Source organism: Protopterus annectens, chromosome 1.part0 (genome assembly GCF_019279795.1).
Source record: "Protopterus annectens isolate FY-2018-M chromosome 1.part0, PAN1.0, whole genome shotgun sequence".
Taxonomy (NCBI): domain Eukaryota; kingdom Metazoa; phylum Chordata; order Ceratodontiformes; family Protopteridae; genus Protopterus; species Protopterus annectens.
This window is the reverse complement of record NC_056725.1, coordinates 1257245688-1257269858: the sequence shown is the minus strand read 5'-3', so window position 1 is coordinate 1257269858 and position 24171 is coordinate 1257245688. Positions and strand designations below refer to the sequence as shown.

General features: G+C 39.4%; 1 protein-coding gene across 18 annotated transcripts in view; it reads left to right on the top strand.

The window, feature by feature from the left end:
• Positions 1–24171, top strand: part of SNAP91 (synaptosome associated protein 91) — a 2005574-nt gene that overhangs the window by 1367435 nt on the left and 613968 nt on the right. For all 18 annotated transcript variants that reach the window (XM_044066094.1, XM_044066049.1, XM_044066072.1 and 15 more), the window contains one exon: positions 2451–2521. In XM_044066094.1, the coding sequence (XP_043922029.1) occupies positions 2451–2521 (71 nt within the window). The remainder of the gene's footprint in view (positions 1–2450; positions 2522–24171) is intronic.

The window sequence follows — 24171 nt, the reverse complement described above, 5'->3', positions numbered from 1 at the left end:
GAAGGCATTACGTGTGAAAGATTACCCATGAAGGTATTAAATAATAACTTAGTTGTCATGCTCTGAAAAATTAAACATTAAAGGTAATCAGAAATATCAAGTATGCAGCAAAGGGTTTGAGAGCAGAACATAAAAGTGAAATTAAACTGCAGCAGAATTTTTATGAAACGTTCTTAAGAAATTTTGGAAATATTCAAGTAGAAAGTGGTGGAATGCAGAGAAAAGTAAGATGAAGAATTAGTGTGGGACATTTTGATGACTGGATGTGGAATATAAAAATGGCACAGGTAATTGTTGCACTTCAAGTAAGAATTAGTATTTGAAGCATCTTAAAGTAGAAAATGAAAATATTGTGCAAATTTGTATAAAAGTGACTGTGAGTATAAGAAATGAATTTGTTAAATACGACTAACGTTTTTTTTTTATTTGTTATTATTTTGTTTACTGGGGTAGTGCACTAATCACAGTGGACCAATTTCAAGCACATCATTTGCCTAAAAAATGCAAATATATGAACAAACAAGCTGTATGCAATATATACAAGCATAACTTAAAGCCCAGTTAAGAATACAGTTCCAGAAAAGTAGATGTGGCGATAAGGAGACTGAGAAGTTAAGGGGGAAACGTTATGTGATTCGGTTTGCCTGAAAGCAACAGCACTAGACTTGTTTGAGGAGAAGTGGTCTGAACTTAAATTTGGAGTAGGAGAGATCTTTTTAATGTGCAGTCCATGCGATTCCTAGAATTTTAGTGCTAGAGTTGAAAAGACATGGTTGATTCGATGTACCTTAGATTTTGGTGCTCATAGGATGGGATGGGATGGGATTGGGCATTATGTCCGAGGTTGTAGAATGTAGTTCTTTTAGTGAGTTTTGCCAAAAGGGGGGAGTCCGTGTTTAAATTAAGATGTGGTACTCTAAACAGAAGTGAGCCCAGTAAGAGGTTTGCTCTTTGCATGACTCGTAGCCATCCAGCTTTTGAGAAAATAACACAGTGATGTTCAGGAGTATGAGAGTTTGTGATTGTTTGTAGTACATAAAAAAATAAAATAAAAATCTGAAAAATGTCCCTAGCTGAATGGCAGTCAAGGCGGCTACTCAGTTTGCCTGTGCATAAAGCCAGTCATGCTAATGAGTGCCCTCTAACGCATGCCTAACAGTGCTGCTATAGCCTATGATGAGGGATACAGCCATCCTGCAGGTACTAATGGTTATACTCACCAGCCGCCTTACAGGGTCATATTAATTGTAATCACTCTCAAGGGCTTTTACACCAACGCTTTACAGAATTTTACTTTGATGCCTGAGCCTTGAGACCAAAGCTACTGTTGAATATGAAACGGTGGCTTTTGCTCTAACTTTATATGGTATCAGTAGGGTTTGCACCAGTAGTCTGATGTAAAGAGCCATAAAAAGATGGTGAATTTAGAGCTTATGACCTCAGTTGTAAACTTCTTTGTAAGCTACAGTATCCACTTAAGCACATCTGCAAGGGAGTCCACAGTGACACAGGCAGGAGACACTCCTCTTATAGATTTATTAAAGGAACAGTTATGTTATTTTTTTATTTAGCCTGCTGTAGTACAAAGCATGTCCGTGTTTTAACTTTCATGTGCATGCATTGAAAAGAGGCCAGGACTATTCAAATTCATTTAAACAAATGGTACGAATTTGTAGATTTTTATCATTGTTTCTACTTTGCTGCCTTTACATTTTTAACGTATCCAGTTGTTTTAACTTAAAAATAACTTTGTAGAGCCTTTTCATCTCTATAGAGATATTTGCTGTCCAGGTTCATATACTCCATCTGTATTTTTAATGACCTTTCTCAGCATGCTTGCATTTTTGTTGGCTTTTCTTTGTAGTCTCTGTTTTGCTTATCTCTATTGTGCCTTTGTGATACAGTGGAAAAAAACAAGTGTTTAGTTTGTTGTAATAATTATCTTCAGTAAAGTACTGCTTAGAGAGAAATGAAGATCAGATTTGTTTTACTCGTACCAGTTTGTCTTGTCTTCTGCACCCTAAGCCTGGAGTAAATTAACAGTATGTGGTACATAAAATATAGGAGGTGTGACTCTAGTACACAGGTGTTAATAAAGATGAAGGTTATCTCAGTAGTCCTGTCTTTTGCATGATTTTCTTTATCTCAAGCCTACAAATTTTAGTTGTTTAGTCACCAGTTAGTGTTTATAAATATCCTAGAGGTTGTAATAAATGCTTGCCCTGCTTTATTTTGCATAGTAATAGCATGAGTTCTCTGTCTGCTGTGCTTTGTGTTATGTCGTTTGTGGATGAAAGTAATGTAAAATGCATGTGCATGCTATGATTTTGTTTCACACCTTGGCCATAGCAGAGATTGAGGTACTTGCAACTGATAAACATTTGACATCTCTACATGTGTTTCCTCCTTACCCCCTTTTGCCTATTCCTTTTATCGCTTGGTATTCCTAGGCTCCCAGCAGTCTCATGGAGACCCTTGAGCAACACCTAAACACACTGGAAGGGAAGAAGCCAGGAAACAGGTAAGATAAGATTTAAGATGTTTCTTTTCATGATATCCTGTTGCATGTTTGAAATGAGCTATATGTGTTACATCAAGTGATATAAATTCATATCTGCATTCCAGACTGTTTCCTTTGGTGTTGCACATGCTTTTTAAATGCAGGATTACTTGTTAAAAAGACTGAATGTCTTGCATTGCAGGAGAGGAGAAAATGTGCCAAACTTGCTTAATGTGCTAGTTTTCTTTAACACTTCTGTTTTTGACAACTTGTGCGCCCCTTTCTGTATATATGAAATAATACATTTTAACCAGAAAATAATGTGTATGCAAATGAAGTAGTGTACCCTTTGTACATATATTCCTGCTGTCTTTTCTGCATGCCTAGATACCTTGTGATCTTCTGAAATTTGTTAGGCATAGCAAAGTTACTGTATGATGTCTTTCTGTTCCTATGTTGCAGTATTCATACTGTTGGATTTCCAGCCCTAAAGCGATCTGACCTCTGCTCCTATACAAAAGCTTAAGCCTGGCTGCTGCAGGTGCGTGGGACGTCACACATAGGGCCATAAACCAGGGAGTATAAATGTGACGTGTTCATGCACAGACTCCAGAACTTTTCAGCCACAGATTACGTATGCTTCAACCATTCTGCTCCTTAGTCCAGAGAGTTCAAATAAGGTAAGTACCCCATTGGGGTTTCCATTTTTCTTCCTACTTGAGCTTGATGGCTGTAGGTTTTGTTCAGCTATTTAGTCGATGTCTGAGAAAAAGAGCAAATGTGATTGCGGGTGTCAGATACCGCATAAGGTTTCATGTGACAAGTGTGTGTTTTGCTTAGGTGAGGAGCACGACCATAAGGCCTGCTCCATTTGTCAGTCATTCGTACCAAAGACCTTACACAGCCGTCTGGCAGCTTTAAATTTAAATTTGTATCTTGAGAATCAGAGATTGAAACACCTTGCTCGCAGAATAGATCTTGAGTTGGCCACCCAAACCGAACAACCAAGGAAGAAGGCCAAAGTTTCTAGGCCTACTCCTGTTGACACTCCACCATCAGACGTCCCGCCGACTACCAGTTTAGGGGCCGAGGCCGCCGAGGGACAGCAGTTTCTTCCATCAGCTTCAACGGATCCTCTGCAGCTATGGAGAGCACATCAGTGGAGCCAACCCAGACACCAGGCCCGACCGACGTCGAGGGGGAACCAGTACTTGGTCAGCCGACAAAGAACCTTTCTACTCCAGCCCAGACTTTGGTTACTAGGCCAACTCCTAAGCCAACACCAGCTAAGAAAAAAAAAAACCAAACACCTGAGCCCAATACCTCAAGCTACTCCAGATTGGCAGACATTCACCAATTCCTTACTGCAGGCCTTTATGGCCCTTAGGCCTACAGGCCTTGCTTCTGCAGACATTCCATTGCTGAGCAGTAGGCCAGCCTCTGCTTTTTCCCTCCCTTTAGTCACTACTCAGCAGGGAGAAGAACAACAACTTGCACAATACAACTATTCCGAGGAATCTGCTTCTTATGTGTCCCAAATTGCTTCTCCTGTGGACTATTACTCCCTAGATGAAGATTCTCTTGAGGGTGATTCCCCTCCAGAGGACATTTCCTTTGGGAAAACTATCACAAAAATGAAAGAGTACTTCAAGTGGGATACTACCTTCATGATAAATACCCAGAAAAGATATTTTGAGCTTTTACAGCTAGAATCCCCCTCCCCTCAGCTATTCCCCCAGTTCTACCAGCCTTTCTGGGTGCCTTTAATGCAGCCTCCAAGAACCCAGATTCTCAACCACCTGCCCCTAAAAGGCCTGATAGATTTTATAAAGTTCCAGATGAACAGAAGTTTCTAGTGAAACTTTCCATGGCTGACCCTGCAGTCATTGCTGTATCTCCTGACAGACAGTCTAGGCAATTATCCTCTGCTTCCCTTTTCACACAGGCAAGGACAGCAAGACCATGGACAGAATGGGTAAAAAAGTATATACCTCCTCCACCTTAGACTTTAGGGCTATTAATTACCAAACACACATGGTAAAATATGCCTTAGACCTTGTGTCCCAGGCCTCCACCTTGCTAGCTTTTACCCCTGACTGTCCCACTAAAATGACATTACATCTAAACATCTAAACTGTCTTTAGCTACTCAAGTAACTAGACACTCGATTAAGTGCAGTTATGATGCAGCAGAAGCATTTTTCAGGTCTGCTGCATCCGCATCTCTTACATAGATATTCCTGGCTACGCCGCCAACCTCTTCCAGAGGACTTTAAATCCAAGATAATGGATGCTCCTTTACACCACAATCTCTTATTTGGTAAGAATTCAGCAGAACTTTTCAAAAATCTACAAGTGAAAAGTAAAGAACTTCAAGACATCAAGCAGTTGCTGGTAACTTCCTTCCCCAGATACTACAGAAACTACCCTGCTAAGACTTCTTTTGTAAGAAGAAATCCGTCTGCATCTCGTCCTTCCTCCTGGAGACCTTGTAAAGGGTCCAGGAAATCACCTTACTCCAGATCCCCTAATTCCCAGGGACCTGCCAAGCAGCCCTTTCCTGAATGAAGAGGTCCCACCTCAGTGTGACTGACTGAATCAGCTCCCTCTGTCCACCCGCTTTACCCAATGCCTCCCCTTTCTGAAAAACACTTACTTCAGATACTTGGGTACTGTTCATCATCCAAAAAGGATATTTTCTATCTTGGAAGGAAAAGCCAAGGCCAAGAAGAATTCCCTTCCCTCCAAGAAACCAGCTACATTTATTCCCGCTCATACTGAAAGAACTCCTGACTCTAGGAACTATAGAACCAGTTCCCACAGGACAGGAAGGAAAAGGCTTCTATTCCCGCTTTTCCTAGTTCCCAAAAAGGATGGCCCTTGGATGACATTCCTGGACTTATCCTATCTAAACATGTTCTTAAAGGTTCCATCCTTCAGGATGCTGTCCCTACAAACCTTGCTACCCCCTCATTCCATCCAAGGCCTTCATGGTCATTCTGGACCTAAAGGATGACTACCTACACATCCCTATCAGACCCTCCCACAGGAGGTTTCTGCGCTACACTGGACATTCTTCACACTTTCAGTTTACAGCCTTGCCCTTTGGCTTGTCTACTGCTCCCAGAGTATTTACAAGCTGCCTGGGCCCAGCCATTGCCCATTGCGGAACCAAGGGACTCCAAGTCTAGCCTTACCTGGATGACATTCTTATTCTGGCAGAATCAGAATCCACCATGCAAAACCATCTCACATTCGCAATGACTGTCCTCCACAACTTGGGCTTCACTATCAACCTCCAGAAGTCCTCACTTCTTCTTCAGCAGGACAAAGTTTTCATAGGCTGCAGGATAAGAACAGACTTGATGAGATCCTTTCTCCCACTGGACAAAGTACAATCTCTCTCCAGCCACTTTTAAGGCCTACTTATGAAATCACATCTCTCGGCAAGACAATTTCTGCAAGTCCTAGGTCTCATGGCAACAACCATTCCCATGCTCCTACTAAATCCGCGCAACACAAACTGTAGAAAAGGACCAGGATACCAATGAATTCCAAACTTCCACGATAAATTAATTGAGTAGATTTATTAAAGTGGTTAAAAATTCCTTTAAGTGCGCAAAATCTCATACACTTTTCGTCACAGAACGTACTGCAACTTCTTCAGAAGGCAAACAAATAATAGCAGTCATTTCAAAACTCTTAAATAGTGACTTAGATAATCATTAAACAATTATTCAATTTTTAGAATTTTTAGGAAATTTAGTTCGTAGTTTAACAATAACAATATTATACCATTACACACCATTATTATTAACTAAAAATCTGGAACTGTATAATCAAAATTTAGACCTGTTCGATCTGGTCACAGAGGGGTAGGTGCATATGAAACATACTTGGTATATTCTATGTTTTTGGTACACAGTTACCATAAATACCATAAATATCAACATTTTTAATGGCTTTGCCCCAATAAGTTGTTCGTGTACTAAACATATATCAACACTAACAACCGTGGGGCAAAGGTTATTTTAAAATATGGTATATTTTAAATATGTTATATTTCAAATACGATAGCATTAATATGGCTTTTAACATGAATAATATGACTTTATTCTTTTTTATTTCTTCACAGTTTTTTCTACGATTAGTTATTAGGTAAGGATTATCAAAACAAAAAGGTGTTTTGCGTTTATGTGGATAAAGTATGTTTTAGTCCATCTGTTGTATAGTTTCTTTAAGAAACTGATGATGAGTGAATTAATTGAATAATTGTTTAATGATTATCTAAGTCACTATTTAAGAGTTTTGAAATGACTGCTATTATTTCTTTGCCTTCTGAAGAAGTTGCAGTACGTTCTGTGACGAAAAGTGTATGAGATTTTGCGCACTTAAAGGAATTTTTAACCACTTTAATAAATCTACTCAATTAATTTATCGTGGAAGTTTGGAATTCATTGGTATCCTGCTCCTTTTCTACAGTTTGTGTTGCGTGGATTTAGTAGGAGCAGTTGTTCTTCATGGACCCGGAACTATCCAGTGGACCTACTACTACTACGATGAATAATACCGAGAGCGAGGGAAACCTCACGGCTCTCATTGAGTTGCTCACTCAAAAAGTGGACAGACTTTCCCAACGGATGGATGAGGTAACGCAGGCGCCACAAAATTCTTCACCTATTCCTGTTGCTAGAGGCGAAAGGTCTTCAGTAACAACGAGTTTACCATCAATTTCGGGCGCCATTATGCGTACAAATGGAACTGTCCTGTCACAAGGACTAAGGGGTGAGGCGGCTGGAGTTGAACAACGTAGATGTAATACCCGAAATATCGAACCACTTACTGCTTGGGTACATAGGACTTTTTCATTTTCTGGATTACAATCAAATGTTAGCCCTCCTACGAACCAGGAGGTAAGGAATGACATTAATGTTAAGTTGAACCTGTTTGACGAAAAACTTTTTAAAGTGCGTAAGCTGCAATTAGAGATAGCATATTTTCATGAGTGTACTAAATTAAAGATAGTGCCTAAAGGTTTAAGGCACTGGCAATTTCCAGCTGGACTAGTCGAAGGTTCTTCTTTCCATAATGCGCTTGTCTTGCTTTTTGACAAGCACGGATTGGAACTCCTCAATTTATTTTGTGTTCATTACCAAGAAACAGTTGATAATTTATTGAGTGGACTAGAGGAACTTGACAATTCCATTAAATCCGATACTGACTTTCTAAGGTACCAGTACGAATATGAAAGATGCTTTCTAAGCATCGATGACCATTTAACTAAAATGAACGCAACTAAAATTAAGAAGATTAAACGCGATTTAAAAGATTATAGCGAGGGTAAAGCGTACCCCCACCCCCAATTAATAAAGCAAGCAGGTACCATACCACATAATGGAGAGCGAACATTTGGTTTGACGATACCACCATTAGTACCGACACTTGAAATTGGGGATGATGTGCAATACGAATCGCCTCCAGATGTTAACAGTGACATCAGGAGAAGCGAGAGATTGGCGCAACAGCAAAACTGCACCGTACAAAATAGTTCTGGACATGGAGGGGGTCAAAACAATGTGGGATCGAACAACAATAAAGTTCAAAATTTTCAGGGACAAGCCTCGAGACCTCCGGTCCAGTACAAGAGGTCGTCGAGGAACAGGAGAAGGAAATGGTAACCAATGAATCAACTAACTTGAGTCTATTCGACGATTCTCCTTCATTCACTATCATTTCGAATTCAAGAAATGACTTTAAGATATATAACTACACTAACTTATCAATTTGTAGCGAAACAGTGGAGTTGTTAAGTAAAGGTTATACATTTGTACCATCATTTACCTTCAACATGGCTGATACTTTAATTGATTTAAAATTGTTTATCAGGAAACTAAATTTGTTAATTTTGATGGGTAGTGTCTTTAACAAGAAAACCGACTATTTTGTTTCCAGCGTGTATAACCCCCCTTTGCACCCTTCTTTGACCCTTTTTGAGAAAATAATGGAAATCGACTTGAGGAATTTGAAAGAGGGTAAACAGCGATATAACCATAATACCACTAGAGAAGAAAAGGAATTGTTGACTTTACTAAGGCAGGCACCTATCAGGATAATGAAGCCTGATAAAGGTGGGGGTTTAGCCATTATGTTCAGTAGCGACTATAATGAAAAAATGTTACTAATTTTGGATAGTGAGACCTATTCAAAATCATCAATTAACAAAATGAATTCCGCACATCGCATGGTTAGAGCTTTATTTGAGGAGCTCTATATTGAAGGACGTATAGAGAAAGATATGTATAACTTCCTCCACCAACCGACAGTAAGGACACCTGTACTGTTTGGTATACCAAAGGTACACAAGGACTTACAGAACCCGCCCATGAGACCTTTGGTTGATGGTAGGAACAGTATAACATACACATGTTCCAAAGTAGTTGATAAGATTTTGCAGAAATATTTAAAGGGAGAAAAACAGATCTCGAAGGACTCATGGTCCTTCCTCCGATCAATAGATAACTTGCCTTTTTCCTCTGAAGGTTTTTTCATTACTGTGGACGTGAAAGACCTATACTCTTGTATCCCACATGAAGTGGGGATAGAATGGGTAACCCACATGTTAAAAATGTTGGGAGCACCCACCAATGAAATTCAACTTGTCGGAGAACTAATTGACACGGTTCTCTCATATAATTATATCATGTTTAATAAAGAAATTTACCATCAGAAGATTGGCATGGCGATGGGCTCCCCCTGTGGAGCAAGCCTCGCCAACCTTGTAATGGCATTTTGGGAGAGGAATACTGTTTTAGAAAATGACTTGTTTAAGAACCAGATTTCATTTTATACAAGATTCCTCGATGACATATTTTTGTTGTTTGAAGGTACTCAAGCTGAAATTGAGCAGCTCATTGTAACATTTAACACTAGTACCGATTTTCTAAAATTCACCTTTAGATACAGTAAGGAATCTATAGAGTATTTAGATGTTAACCTCATAAAGGATTTTTCTAACAGAAGGTACACCTCTAGAATTTATAGGAAGGAAACGTATTCTAATATGTTCCTACATTTCACAAGTTGTCACCCTACGCACCAGAAAAAGTCTGTCATTAAAGGCCAATTGTGTAAACACATTAAGGAGGGCTGCTACTTCACAATTAGGAATACTACTTATAGGATTAGGAACAAACTTAATTGTAGTAGTAGACAAGTAGTTTACAAAGCAAAATGTGAAGAATGTGCAGTCTTCTATATAGGTAAAACAGATAGGAGATTGCAGGAAAGGATATATGAACACATTTACAGCATTAGCAAGGTGAAACTAGAAAATGCATTAGCGAGGCATTGCTATGAAAATGAAGGGCACAAATTTAAATTTAAAGCTATTGATCAAGTAAGTGAAGACCCTAGAGGTGGTTATGAACCCCTTAAACTCGAGAAAAAAGAACTTATTTGGCAGTTAAGGACAAACGCCAACCAATTTCCTGGCTTAAATGAAATGACTTCGATTAAATGTATCTTGAGACTTAAGAATTTAGAAAGATAAATTGTTAACTACTCAAAAAGTTTAGTGAGATTACTTTAAAACCGAGAACCAAATCAATACGATACAATTAGATATTAGATATAATTTTAGACATATTCATATTTATTTATTTATCTATCTATTTGTATCACCCATTTTTAGCAAACCAACATTGAATAATAATTGTTTGACTAAAATAACTCTCGGTGCCAGGTAACATATAAAGTGGTAGGCGTTAACCTCTAAGAATTTTTAGGAAATTTAGTTCGTAGTTAACAATAACAATATTATACCATTACACATCATTATTATTAACTAAAAATCTGGAACTGTATAATCAAAATTTAGACCTGTTCGATCTGGTCACAGACGGGTAGGTGTATATGAAACATACTTGGTATATTCGATGTTTTTGGTACACAGTTACCATAAATACCATAAATATCAACCTTTTTAATGGATTTGCCCCAATAAGTTGTTCGTGTACTAAACATATATCAACACTAACAACCGTGGGGCAAAGGTTATTTTAAAATATGGTATATTTCAAATACGATAGATTTAATATGGCTTTTAACATGAATAATATGATTTTATTCTTCTTTTTTATTTCTTCATAGTTTCTTCTACGATTAGTTATTAGGTAAGGATTATCAAAACAAAAAGGTGTTTTGCGTTTATGTGGATAAAGTATGTTTTAGTCCATCTGTTGTATAGTTTGGAAGTCTTCTTTAAGAAACTGATGATGAGTGAATTAATTGAATAATTGTTTAATGATTATCTAAGTCACTATTTAAGAGTTTTGAAATGACTGCTATTATTTGTTTGCCTTCTGAAGAAGTTGCAGTACGTTCTGTGATGAAAAGTGTATGAGATTTTGTGCACTTAAAGGAATTTTTAACCACTTTAATAAATCTACTCAATTAATTTATCGTGAAAGTTTGGAATTCATTGGTATCCTGGTCCTTTTCTACAACCATTCCCATGCTGCCATTAGCCAGGATGCACATGAGAAAATTCCAATGGTACTTAAAAAATGTATGGTCTCAAAGCCAACTTTCATTAGACAAGCTTATTCCCTTCCTGCCCTGCCTAAAAACAAAGCTAAAGTGGTGGATTCAGCAGGTTTCTCAGAACCAGGGCATCCCACTCCAATTACCCCCATCGCTCAAACCATGCACACAGATGCATCAGATTTAGGGTGGGGAGCAGAGTTCAAGGGCTTCAGGGTACAACAGCATTGGGGCCCTGCACTTCAAAAGCAACACATCAGTGTCAGGGAAATGACAGTAGCATTACCAACTCTCAAAGCCTTCCTTCCAGTCTTGCGACCAGCCCTGCTACACATTGTAACAGACAACATGATTGTCATGTGGTACCTCAACAAGCAAGGAGAAACAAAGGCATACCAGTTATGCCAGGTAACTTTATAAATCGGGGAAATAGCAACCAGACACAACCTCTTACTGTAGGCCTCTTACATCCCCTCTCAGGAAAACAAGCAAGAAGACTTGCTCAGCAGAACATCCTCCCCTCAGCATGAATGGATGTTGCACAGGGAAGCCTTCTTAGATATCGTCCACCAGTGGGACACACCTCAAGTGGATCTGTTTGCCTCCCGTAGAACAGACAAACAGATTTTGCTCCAGGGGTCACACTCCACTAGCATGGAGAGTGAATGTCTTCAGCTTTCCATGGAAGGGAATGTTCCTGTACGCTTCCCCCCTTCCCTCTAATACACCAGGTCCTACTGAAGATCAACAAGGACCAATCAAAAATCTTGCTGGTGACTCCCTATTGGCCAAGGCAACACTGGTTCCCCCTTCTTCACTCCCTAGCCAAGGGCAATCACCACGTTACCCAACAATGTGGACCTGCTCACCTAAAAAAAGGGATCTCTCATTCACCCTCCACTGCCTTTACTGCATCTGACCCTTTGAGTGATAAACTTCTGATCCCTTTCAGACAACTGTACTCCGAAGACATGCTCTCAGTCCTGAGGGAGGCCAGGAAACCATCTACCAGAAAAAAACTATTTGTCCAAATGGCATAGATTCTCAAATTGATGTGCGCTTAAGAACAGGGATCCCTTTCAGGCAGATCCCTCTTTGGTCCTTAGGTATGTATGTGAGCTCATTAAAGAAGGACTAGCATATTCATCTCTGAAAGTCCACCTTTCTGCTATTTCAGCCTGCTTGCCTTTACAGCCACCTCTGCTATCCAGACTTGATGTTAAACTTTTCCTGAGAGGCGGTCTTCCATATCAGACCACCAAGAAAACCCATCCCTCCCCCATGGGACCTCAACTTCGTACTGAAAAAATGAACCCTACCTCCCTTTGAGCCAGCAAGCACAGCTTCCCTGAAAATGTGCACATGGAAAAACGTTCTCTTTGTGGACATCACCTCTGCAAGAAGAGTGTCCAAACTACAGGCCCTCATGACCTGTCCCCCTTACACCACCTTCCACAAGGACAGGGTGACGCTTGAGCACTAACCCTTCCATGCCCAAAGTGGTGAATGAGCTATCTCTTAACCAGTCTATTCATCTACCAATATTTTTTCCCTCTCCATGTAATAATGCAGAGAGAATCCTTCATTCTCTGGATCTGCACAGAAAACTAAGATTCTACTTAGACAAAACAAAATCTTTCAGAAAGTCTGATCAACTCTTCATCTCCTTTCACCCCAGAGCTCTGGGTAAAACCTGGCAGTCTCCAAACAAACCATTTCCTCATGGATTAGGAAATCCATTCTCACCATGGCAAACCATTGCCCCTAGGGGTTAGAGCTCATTCCACTACAGGAATGGCTACCTCTAAAGCATTTCTCAAAGGGCTGGACACAGCCTCCACCATGGAAGCTGCTACCTGGTCGACAGTTCACACTTTCACTAAGCACTACAAGCTAGATCACATCTCCAGGGCCAGAGCAGAATTTGCCAGGGCAATCCTACAGGGATTCTTAGAATCCTCTACCTCTGCCCCCGCCCATCACTCTTCCTAAGCTGTGGTACTTTCCCACAATATGAATACTGCAACAGAGGAAGAGAAGGACATAGAATAGTTGTGTAAAATCTTACCATAACCATAGATGTCCTTCTCTTCCATGTTGCAATATTCCTTCTCTCCCTCCATACCCCCTTCTCCTGTTATGGATGCTTGGTCTACACCTGTGTATCCTCTCCCTACAGGCTGTTCTGTTCAGCCCTGCAGGGACATTTGCTCTTCTGCTTCTCCTTGTGCTTATATATACTTATCTGGGCTTCAAGTTCTGAGGTCTGTGCGTGCAGATGTCACATTTATAGTCCCTGGTTTATGGCCCTGCATGTGTCGTCCCATGCACCTGCAGCAGCCAGGCTTAAGCTTTTGTATAGGAGCCGATGTCAGATCGCCTGAGGGCTGGAAATCCCACAGTATGAATACTGCAACATGGAAGAGAAGGACATCTATGGTTATGGTAAGATTTTACACAACTATTCTTTACCCATTTAGTACATTAAGGGGGAAAGGTACTTTGCAACCTGTTGGATACTGCCAGGCTTTATCAGTCACTTCAGCAGAACAAACCATGACAGTATGAAGGTAACTGACTCATTGGTGTACTTTGCCTCTGTAGTTTTGTCATACTTGCTGCATACATAATGTTATAAGTAATTCATGTATACATGACAAAAACAAAAAAGTTACTGTAAAGGAAGAATGAGGGCACTGTTCTCTGTGTCTAACACCAATCAAAACCTATTGTATAGGTGTGTGTGTGTGTATATTTGTATATGTAATATATATATATATATATATGTATATATATATATATATATATGTATATATATATATATATATATATATATGTATATATATATATATATATATATATCTGTATGTTTTTATTTTATTTTTATTTAACTTTTGTTTACCGGGAAAGTTAGACTTGGAATAAAGCCAGTTTTCAGTGGAGGCCTGGGGAGAAATGTTCCAGACGCATGTCTTTGGAACGTGGGAGGAAACTGGAGCACCCGGATGAAACCCACACAGATGCAGGGAGGACATGCAGACTCTGCGCAATAGGCACCCCAGCTGAGAATCAAAGCAGAGAACCTCTTGCTTTGAGGTGACAATGCAACCACTGCACCGTCCTGACCTGTCCATATACATGTGTCTACTTGACATTATCGAAATACTATAACACAACTTTCACAATACCGAGACCAGAATTGAGAATGTACAAAATACCGAACCTTTAAAATGCTGACCGTTCTAAAACTGAAACCGAAAATGCTGACTTATGGATTACTGACAAGAGTGCAGGAAGTATTACTTAAGGCTTTGGAAATATAGGTATGTCTCTTGCAGACGTTTTATGACCAGCATTTGTGGAAGTGTGTACGGAGCAATGCTGTAACCAAAAGGTATTTCTCCTTTTCCCCACTGTAGTGCATTCTCAGAATTAGTATATTTTACTTAGGGGGGTTGGGAGCCGAGGTGCAGCCCCCCCCCAACTTAGTTGGCTTTTGGATATTCCGGTTTGGAAAATAAAGGTTTGGAGATAATTTTGGATATTTTGTAAGGTTTAGAAGGTGTGTTGGTAATTTCATTTGTTTGTTAGTGTTAATAGTTGTTTATAATTTGAAGAGGGTGTGGTTTAGTGGTGAACATTACTGGCATTGTACAGTTTTGTTTTGTTTTCCCTCATCATTTGGTGCAGTTCCAGTGGTTTTGTTATTTTGGCACACAAAATACTTGCAGAGCTCTTGGGAAAGATTAAGTACAGTGATATCTACAGTGACTGTGACCAGACTGTGCACAATTTGTAATTCTCAGCAAACAATAAGACAGTATTATTGTATAGCTGGATTAAACAATGAATGGTGATTGAAGCTTTGCTTATTTCACTCAAGCTGGCAAACCTGTGATTGATAGTCATTTCCTTTTCCTTAAATGAAATATAGCTTACACAAATTAGGTGTAGGTTTAATGTTCTTATGTTTAGATTAAGGATTGTGTGAGAGTGGAGGTACCTTCTACAGTGTGTGTGCCAGCTCACAGAATTATATGTCCTGGTTTTACTAAGCCCAAATCTGTCTTTCTTTCTGCTAGTATTTTCTACTAGTTCCCACTGAGAGAGAACTGCAGATCTGCTAAGACAACGACCATTTTCAGTAACCTCTAGGACTCATGATACAGCTATTAGGACCGCTTGGCATCTAAAACTTTCATAGGGTGCATGAAGCCTCCCCCTTAGCATCATGAGTCATTCATCTCTAGCTCTTCGTTCTCTTACTTTGGGGGGCATCAGAGAAAAATGACCCCAGATTGTGTGCATTGCTGCTAAGATCTTGAATGGATTTATGTTTGAATAATATGATCTTCTTTTGTGTTTTTTTGTCTTTATTTTGCTTTAGTCACAAGAACTAAAATTTAATTATTTTTTTCCTTAGAATATCAGTTTTTTAAACTCTCCATACCATTGGGCCTATATGCCTATGATAAACCAAGAAACACACATAAAGCTAATACATAAAACTGGAGCTGAGGGATGAAACAGAATCACCAAAGGGTGTAGAATATAGTTTTATTGAACCACAGCAATTGAGCGCTTTCATCTAGTTTGTATCAAATACTTCCTCAGAATTGATAGCAGTGTATCAAGCAAATATTAAAAAAACCTCCAGTCTAGATCACATGTCGTTAAGCAACTAATAGAGTGTCTCCTGATTTTAAACAGGTAGTTACATTACTTCTATCAGATATTACACTGAAGAATAAATCATTAAAATAAAGTACTAAAAACACTTGCACAAATGTATCAATTCAGTAACAATAATGCCCCTACATCACCTACCGTAAATACAATACAATATATAAAATAATGAATGCACAAAATAGTTATGTATAAAACACTAAACATCATAAGATCGAAGTTTTAAAATACTGGTAATGGACACTTTGTCATTTAGAACCGGGAATGAATAGGCATTCAGTTTGATCTGCCATTTCTTATTTAGAAAATGTGCCAGCAGTTGAGTATTTTGCTCACAGTTTATACTGCACTGAGAAAATGCACACTGTTTCTTACTACTCTTTGGTGTGTATCAAGGCTGCAAAATGAGATGTCATTAAACTTTCAAGCATAAAACTGCGGTGGTGGTGCTGCGGTAGCGTTGTCGCCTCACAGTAAGACGCTGTCCGGTTTGATTCTCAGCTAGAGCGTCTTCTGCGTGGAGACATGCGTGAATGGGCGTACCTTCGTTGAAGGTTGTGCGTCAGGGCTGGTAACTCGGAATGTAAAAATCAACTACTAATCATTAGCTGACCGGAGTTCCGCTGTAGAGACCCCTAACTGAGAAAAGCCGAAAGACACAACAACAAGAAAATTAAACTTTCAAGCATACTTAGTACTTCTTGCTGATTAAGTGAAACGAAAATGCAGTAAACATTCAAACTCCTCACCTTTTACTAGATCCAGGCAACCTTTGGCTTCTCTTCTTCCAGAGTTCTGTAGTTTTTACCCTTCCTAAAAAGTTTAAATCCATCCTCTTTAAGTAGATTTTCCTTCATTTTCTCTGACTCTTATAACTATGGCAAAATCTGGGACTAAAACCAAGAGTTGTAGTGAGTTTGTTTACCACCCTGAACAATTCCTCTGTTTGGTGCCCTCCATGCCAGAATTTAGGAGAAAAAAACACAACTCAGATTCACAGCCTCAAATCAAGGTGAGGACCAGAAAAAAGTCCTTTTGCAAAAAGTCTGGGAAAAAAAAAGGTCCTGCCTAAAAGAAAGAAATTTCTTTCACCCATTTAGTATGTCTTATAAACTGTCTCATGGAGCTTCTTGCTACAGTTTAACAAAACTCATTTCTAAACTTTCAGAAAGAGCCCAAAACTGTTGTGAGAAGCTTTGCTAAACCATATCAAGGAGATCCTTGCTAAATTTCATTAAAAACAACATGGAATGTTATTCAACCAGCTGTGATCATATCCATAGCATCTTAAATAGTTTACCACTACAGTGCAACAGACAGTAAACTGATCAGCACCTAGACTTAAGTGCTGATTGTGATCCCTGAGTCTTTCGCATTGGGTAGGCACCCTCTCACCCCCTGCTTGCTGAGAAAGCTAGTAAATACAGGGAAGGAGATCAGAAGCTGCTGCCTCTGTGCTGTTTTTCTCTTTGCCTCCCGATGCTTCTTTTATTCACAATGATTCCCCAGCACCTATGACTCCATCACTGTACTTAGTTGTAGTTCATATGGCTTTGGCCTAGCAGTTGCCAACTTTTTGCCACCAGTGTCTGTGCTAGTACAATGCCATGTTGTATTAGCCTCTCCTTTGCCCTGGTTTGAGTTATCTACGCTGACACCAGTAGTGGTGTTACACTTGCTGATATTCTTGACTGTGATTTTGATTTTGGTGTGTCAGTTATGCTGGTGTCAGGCCCAGTATCAGGATTTCTGGTTCTGAGCTTATGGACCTTTCATTGTAACAATAGATCCAATAGCTATTGCTGTAGCATGTCTTTCACTGGCATTGCTGTCTGTTGTTCATCTTAAAGGCCTTCTTTATGGGACATTTAAACCCAATACAGACATTCCTCTCCAAGAATGTCTGTAATAACAGTTCCAGATATTATTTATTCCCTCACTAAGTAGTCTTCAAAGCACCACTGATCCACCCTACTCTATGTAAAGAATTTGAGTCCTTTGATCCTGAGCTTCTTAATAAAATGCCTGCAAAAGCTGTAATGAAACCAAACATGTGACATCACTCATGGATTCCTGAAAAGATAGCCTGAGGAGACCTCAGATTTGAGTGGTATTTGCAGTTAATAAAACAGAAGGGGGGATGGTGGCATTCTTATCTTATCCCATTTCCCCAAAGAAAGTTGCTGTGTCCCTGCCATTTCCCTTCTTTGCCCTTTTGGGTTATCCTAGCCCTTGGTGAAATTACCAGAATTACTTGTTAGAACTTTAGCTTGCTAGCCCCTGTATGGGAGAAGCAGACTAGACTAGGTTTTGTAGCCCCCAAGGAAATGCACATTGTAGGCAGAGAATCCCAATTGAGGTACCACAATCTGTGCAGCAGCCTTATGCTCCTGCTCCTCAGAAGCAAGCTGTTTGTCCACCACAGAGGGAATGTAGGGCATTGAACAGATTTGGGAAAAACATTTGCAGCTGGTATACTGCCCTTGCAGGTGTTAAACTGTTTTATTTATTTACTTACTATCAGTTCACTAACTAGGTGGGCTGCTCCATTGACCCTTTTCAGCCATACAATATAAAATATAGAATAAGTGCAGAATGAAAAGTATAATTATGTAAAAGAAGGTCATGGCATACAAAAGTGTTAGTACTAGTACACTGACAATAACAAAAATTAGCAAGTACAAGTATATTGGCAGAAACATGGGTTATAAAAATGAGTTATAAGCACAGGTTGTGTATGTATATACATCGAGGAAACATCAGATAGTATTTAGAGCAACATGTAAGGATTCAGATACAAAGACATAAGTGCAGTACAGTTAGCTTAAATTGTTATGCGGTATTAAGCATTGTCACGGTATGTAGGTGCTTTAAGAAGATGGTCTTTGGAGAGCATGTTTAAAGGCTTCAGGTGTGTCTTGGGTTTTTACTTCGGCAGGGTGGTAATTACAAATAGTAGGAGCTAGTCCAGTGAATGAGCTTTCCCCAGTAGCTTTTTGAAGCATGGATAGACAAGACAAAGTTTGTCTTTTGGTGGATTCTCAGAGTGCAGTTTTGGTCCTTAAACACGAGTGCTGTTTTCAAATAGGGGCACTAGCCAGAGTTTAAGATTTTGAAAAGTAGAATGCCAAAAAGAAAGGTTGACCTGTCTGTTACTAATAGCCACTGGACGTCATTCAGTAGGATACAGTGGTGTATGGGGGAATGTGCCAGAAGAATCAGTCATAAAGTATTGTTTGGTATGATTTGTAATCTCCGAGTATTGTTAGAGGAATGCATAATAGTTAAGATGTTTACCATACAGACACAAGGTACAGAGTTTGATTCTCACCTTTGACAGGAAATTGACTAGTCTTAAAATGGCCTGCAAGGGCAACTAGCCTAGTGCATACCTATGAACCTGTGAAAGCAGACCATATTCAAGTTTTGGAAGTAGAAAATATTTGGCAGTGCCAATCCAGGCAGTCCATATAAGAATGTGTGTGATTCTGTAGCAGAGTTTTGTTGTGCCAAGACTATTGATGATTTTATCCATGCGAGTGAAAAAAGGGAATGATGGGCTGAGTGTCAGTCCAAGGAGTTTCTGCTCTGAGACATTAGGAAAAACATTATCTGTTGCCTTCGTTGTCCTTTAGTAGTGGGAGGTTGAAGCCACTTTGAGTAATTCCAAAGACCATGTCATTGATTTCTGTGGAGCTGATTATGAGTTTATGACCATGTACAGAGATCAGTGAAATGGTTATGTAATTTAGCCATGGTATAATTTCATCAAGACCTGGCTAATAAAATGTACCTTGTTTTAGAGGAGTTACTGGATGGACTGGTGAAAGACAACTTAAAGGCCAAGACCACTACCTTTACAGACATATGTAACCTTATGAAACACATAATTTATCATGCATAAGGTGCATTAGAAGGTCAGCAGGATCCTGGATTGTTATATGCCAGCACACTTGGCTTTGACTTACAGACTTGCTAAGGACACTAAGTTGACATTTTTGGATTCCCACTACTTTTGACTTCCCCTGTTTAGTCCTAAAGTCAGTCTTCAACACCGAAGAATTAAAGAGCATGGCAAGACCACCCTAACTCTGTGCATGTTAAATTAAACCGCCTACAATAGTACCTTTAAGAGGCTGTAGAGGAGGCAGCATTCATGTTATTCAAACATGGCACACAGCGGTAGCCACTCAGACCATATTCTGTAAAGATCAAGGATCTGATGATTGTCAGAATGTTGCATTCAGCCCCAGGATGACAAATGAAGTCATGAAAGTTTGCCAAGCTGTCGCAGTGTATTGTTTACAGTTAGGAGTTGATATTCCTTCCATCTGAAGGTTTGGGAAAGGCTTTTAAAGGGCAGATGCATGAGGGAAGTAATGTCCAGTGTTTATACTGTACTGTTTCACTTTTCTCCAAAAGTCTATTCACTATCATTGGAAGGCATCCACCCTATCAAAACAGGCATCAGGAGAAAGGGCTTGAATTTTCTCAGAAAAAGAGCCCTCCATGAAGTTCCTTCATTCATTAGATCATCTGCTGCTCACACTATTATTGATCATATTGGACAGTCATTTTATGATGTGTTACATGAGTAAGCAGGGAATGACAAGGTGACATTCCTGTATGGGGAAAGGCTTTGAGTTTTGAGTTGTTTTTTTTTTTCTCTTACCAGATTTTCTTTGTAGTAGATTACATCAGAGTAAAGGAAGACTGAATTCATACTTGCTGACCAATGGCATCCTCGCCCTCTTCTAGACCTTCAGATGCATCCAATAGATAGACAGTAACATGTGATGCTGCCACTGGCTTCTCTCCACATTCCCTTGTCCCCTTCCCAAGCAGCCTGCGGTTGAGACAGTTGCAGCCCCAAGGGGGTGATACCTGTGGCACTAAGTTAGGAGCAGGGTAAGTGGAAAATAGCAGATAATTGACCAGAAAGTACACTGTGTGTGTGTGTGTGTGTGTGTGTGTGTGTGTGTGTGTGTGTGTGTGTGTGTGTGTGTGTGTGTGTGTAGGACAGAGGGGAGAGAGTGCTAGCAACATATGATGCTCTCTCCCTCTTCATTTAATCTGACATGCCAAATTAAAACTTTTCTCACACTGGTCAGTAGTATCAGCCTGGATCTCTTTTCTGTATCTAGGATTATCTGGTATATTTCACATATTTATTTGATTTTGCATAGGCTATCCATTGGAAAAGTCCATGCTTCTGCCATATCACCTTTTGTTACTTATTGGATGGTAAACTACACTGCACAGATGGTAACTAAGCAGTTTATCAAGATGGTGTTTCTTTATTAGACATTTTATATGGCACGGATCACTGCCCACTGTTAGGATTTAAACTTATTGACTAAGTACCCATTTTATTTTACTTTAATTTGACGGGGTAGAAAACTGATCCAATTGGACCTATTTCCTGTTCAGCCCATTGTTTCTTCCTTTTGAACCAGACTGTTTGATGACCCTTAAATTCATGGTTGTCTGAGTTTATAGGCTGTGATGTATCAGAATTAAGTGAAAACAAGTCTTCATTTCCTTTAGGAAAGTTTCTGTGTCTGTCAGAATGTATCCTTTCTGCAAGGCTTTTAAGACTTAAAGTGGAAGAGCTACAGAATTATTGAAACCAGTCTAAATCCAAGCTGGTTAACAGAATGTACCTACTGTAGTCACTGCTTCTTCATTAAATCACTGTTGCAGTAGACATTACAATATGGGATGTATCATGCTAAGGACATTGTTTATATGACCAGTTTACAAAGTTTCAGGCACCTTCCTTGTATGGAATGTGTCTGCCCTTAGCATGAGAGGACATGCTAGTATACATGGGGTGTACAGACATGCCAAAACCCAGACCTTTCTTGCCTGTAAATACACTTATCTAGACTGCCATCGTTTTTGCATCTGATGGTACCAGCAACTGACTTCAGCTGCGTAGTCTTCGGGCAGTTGAGTACCCTGTTATGGATCCTTCTTTTTTTCTACAAAAATTTGTGAAAAAATTTACTTATGTCTAACAGAAAAGGCAAGTGTTTGAGGGCACAAAATTCCATATAAAGATTCCCACTCTGTGTTTTTTGTGTGGGTGTTTAACACATTGTCAGGAAGTGCTCTGTTTTCCCTTTCTTTACTCTAAAAACTGTTAGGAGCATACTGAACTCTGTATTTTTCTGGAAGATGGGTATCTGTAGAGTTAAGCTCATGTAGCCATGTTGACAGATTTCACTGCAGCAAACCCTCCTCTACCCCTTCTCAAAAGGAGCCACGAGGAGTGTTTTAACTTTGCCCATGGCTGTTCAGAGCCAGTCTTTTCAAAAAGTCCTCTTTTCTTGCTTCTTCCTCTTCCACACCTGTCAAGAGAAAGAGAGCATTCCTTCATCTTTTGAAGAGAGATTTTTATCTCTTTTTAATAGTGAAGGATTGGATTATGCTTCTCCGATTTCTTTCCCCTCCGTGCAAAATAAGAGACAGAAAATTCTCTTTCATCAGACAATGCAAATGAGGCAGTTTCTTTTGTTGACACCATTTAATAAAAAAGTTTTTTTTCAAATAGGATGACAAGGAATTATCTAACTCCCAGTATGCACTCCTCTAATTCTGTGGCTATGACTCCAGTTTTCTTTGTTTCTTTGCTGCGTCTGTGTCACCAGATTCACAACTTCCTACTCCAAAGACTCTGACAGGTTTCATATAGGGTTCCAGATACCCATAAATACCTGTGTAAAATCTCCTATGCTGGCTGTACCATTATTTCTTTAAATGCAGAGAGAAGTGCCAGAACCCTTTCTTCCTCCTTTAGCCCTGCCACTAAGAATAAGGCCTGCAGAGCGTTTGACAGATTTGGTAAGAAATATGTAGTTCTTCCAGCTTACAAGATCATAAATTGTAAGACTCAAAGGTCTGAATATCTGTTGTCCATTTTATGTAATACGGCACTATCCTTACCAAACATTACAAATTATGAGATTGAATCAGTTGTTATGGAAATGCTTGATTCATTCTGTCAGGTGACTAAACACTCAGCTAAATGTACATTTGATGCTGTGGATGATGTTTTCAGGGTTGATGCTATTGGAACAACATTGGTCGCCACCTACTGGCATGTACATTGGTTGTAGATGATAGTCACTGTTGAAATGATACCCCAATCCCATGTGCCAGAAATGGGAAAAAGGGCTGGAGGATCTATGGGTGCATTCGTGCTTCTCTAGATAAGGACTATTTATTTGGTAATTCCTACTGAAGTTCTCAAAAACTTTGTATAGAAGGTTAAACATGTATCCTTATCTCCCATTCCTAAGTAGCAGAGAAACTACTGTTCTATTCCTGGGCCTTTTTTGGTGCAGGTCTTTCAAGTCAGGCCAACAAGCATCTTCCAAACAATAGTTCAAAAAGAGATGGCAGGGCAAGTCCAGACAATGTTTCTTCCTTCATATCACCCCCCCCCCCCCTCCACACACAACTTGGTCGTCTTCTGATTATTGCAGGGAGTATTTCTCTATACCTTCCTGCTTGGCAATCAATAACCATTGATTCTTGGGTGTTAAACACTCAGTGGAGTTACAGACTCCACTGGGCATTTCATCTCATTCCATCAGGAATTCTTTAGCCTCCAAAATAGCATCTTCATCAGTTCAATTCAGGCCTTCTGTATCAAAAAGGATTTGAGCTTGTTCTTTTAGAACAACTGGGAAAAGGCTTTTATTCTAGATTTTTCAAGATCAGTGAGTTGGGCTTTCTGAAAAGAATGGGTATATTGTGACACCAGATGGGGTTAAGTCTGTGGTATATTTGAAGAAATGTTTCCTTAAGTAAGGAATGGCTGATCAATGAAGTGATCTTTCAGCAAACACGACTGTACCAAAGCAGCCAAACTTTATCTAATGTATGAATTAATCACAATGACTTCTAAAAAGAATGAACAAAGGATAAATTAGTACAAATTCAGTTCAATACTTAGTTAACAGTGGGAGAGAGGAGCAAGTAGGCAGAATGGCTGATGTCAGGTTATTTGTTTCAGGGTTTAGATGACTATGCGTCTTTGAGCTAGTACAAACAGTAGATTCTGTACTGTAGCGCTTGGCAGCATTGGAAAATGTTTGAAAAATAAATTTGTATTTGTATTTAGTGCCATTATACTCTGTTTCCTGTTCTTACTGAATAATTTTATGCCATCTTTATTACTGTAAACACCTGAATAGATGTAGGAATTTTTCTCCTTAGATACTATCCTGTACCACATGGTGAAGTAAAATAGGTAGACAGCTTGAGTCTTTGTGGGGTATGCTCTTGCTTGCTTGATTGGGTACCACTTGCTTTACTGATATCTGATCACTTTGGTACATATTCAAGTGGGTGGAGGACACTTCAGATACCATACATTGGTCCATAAACTTGACCCCCTAAAGTTTTTATTAAGTTTCTTTTATGTCTGATAGCAGT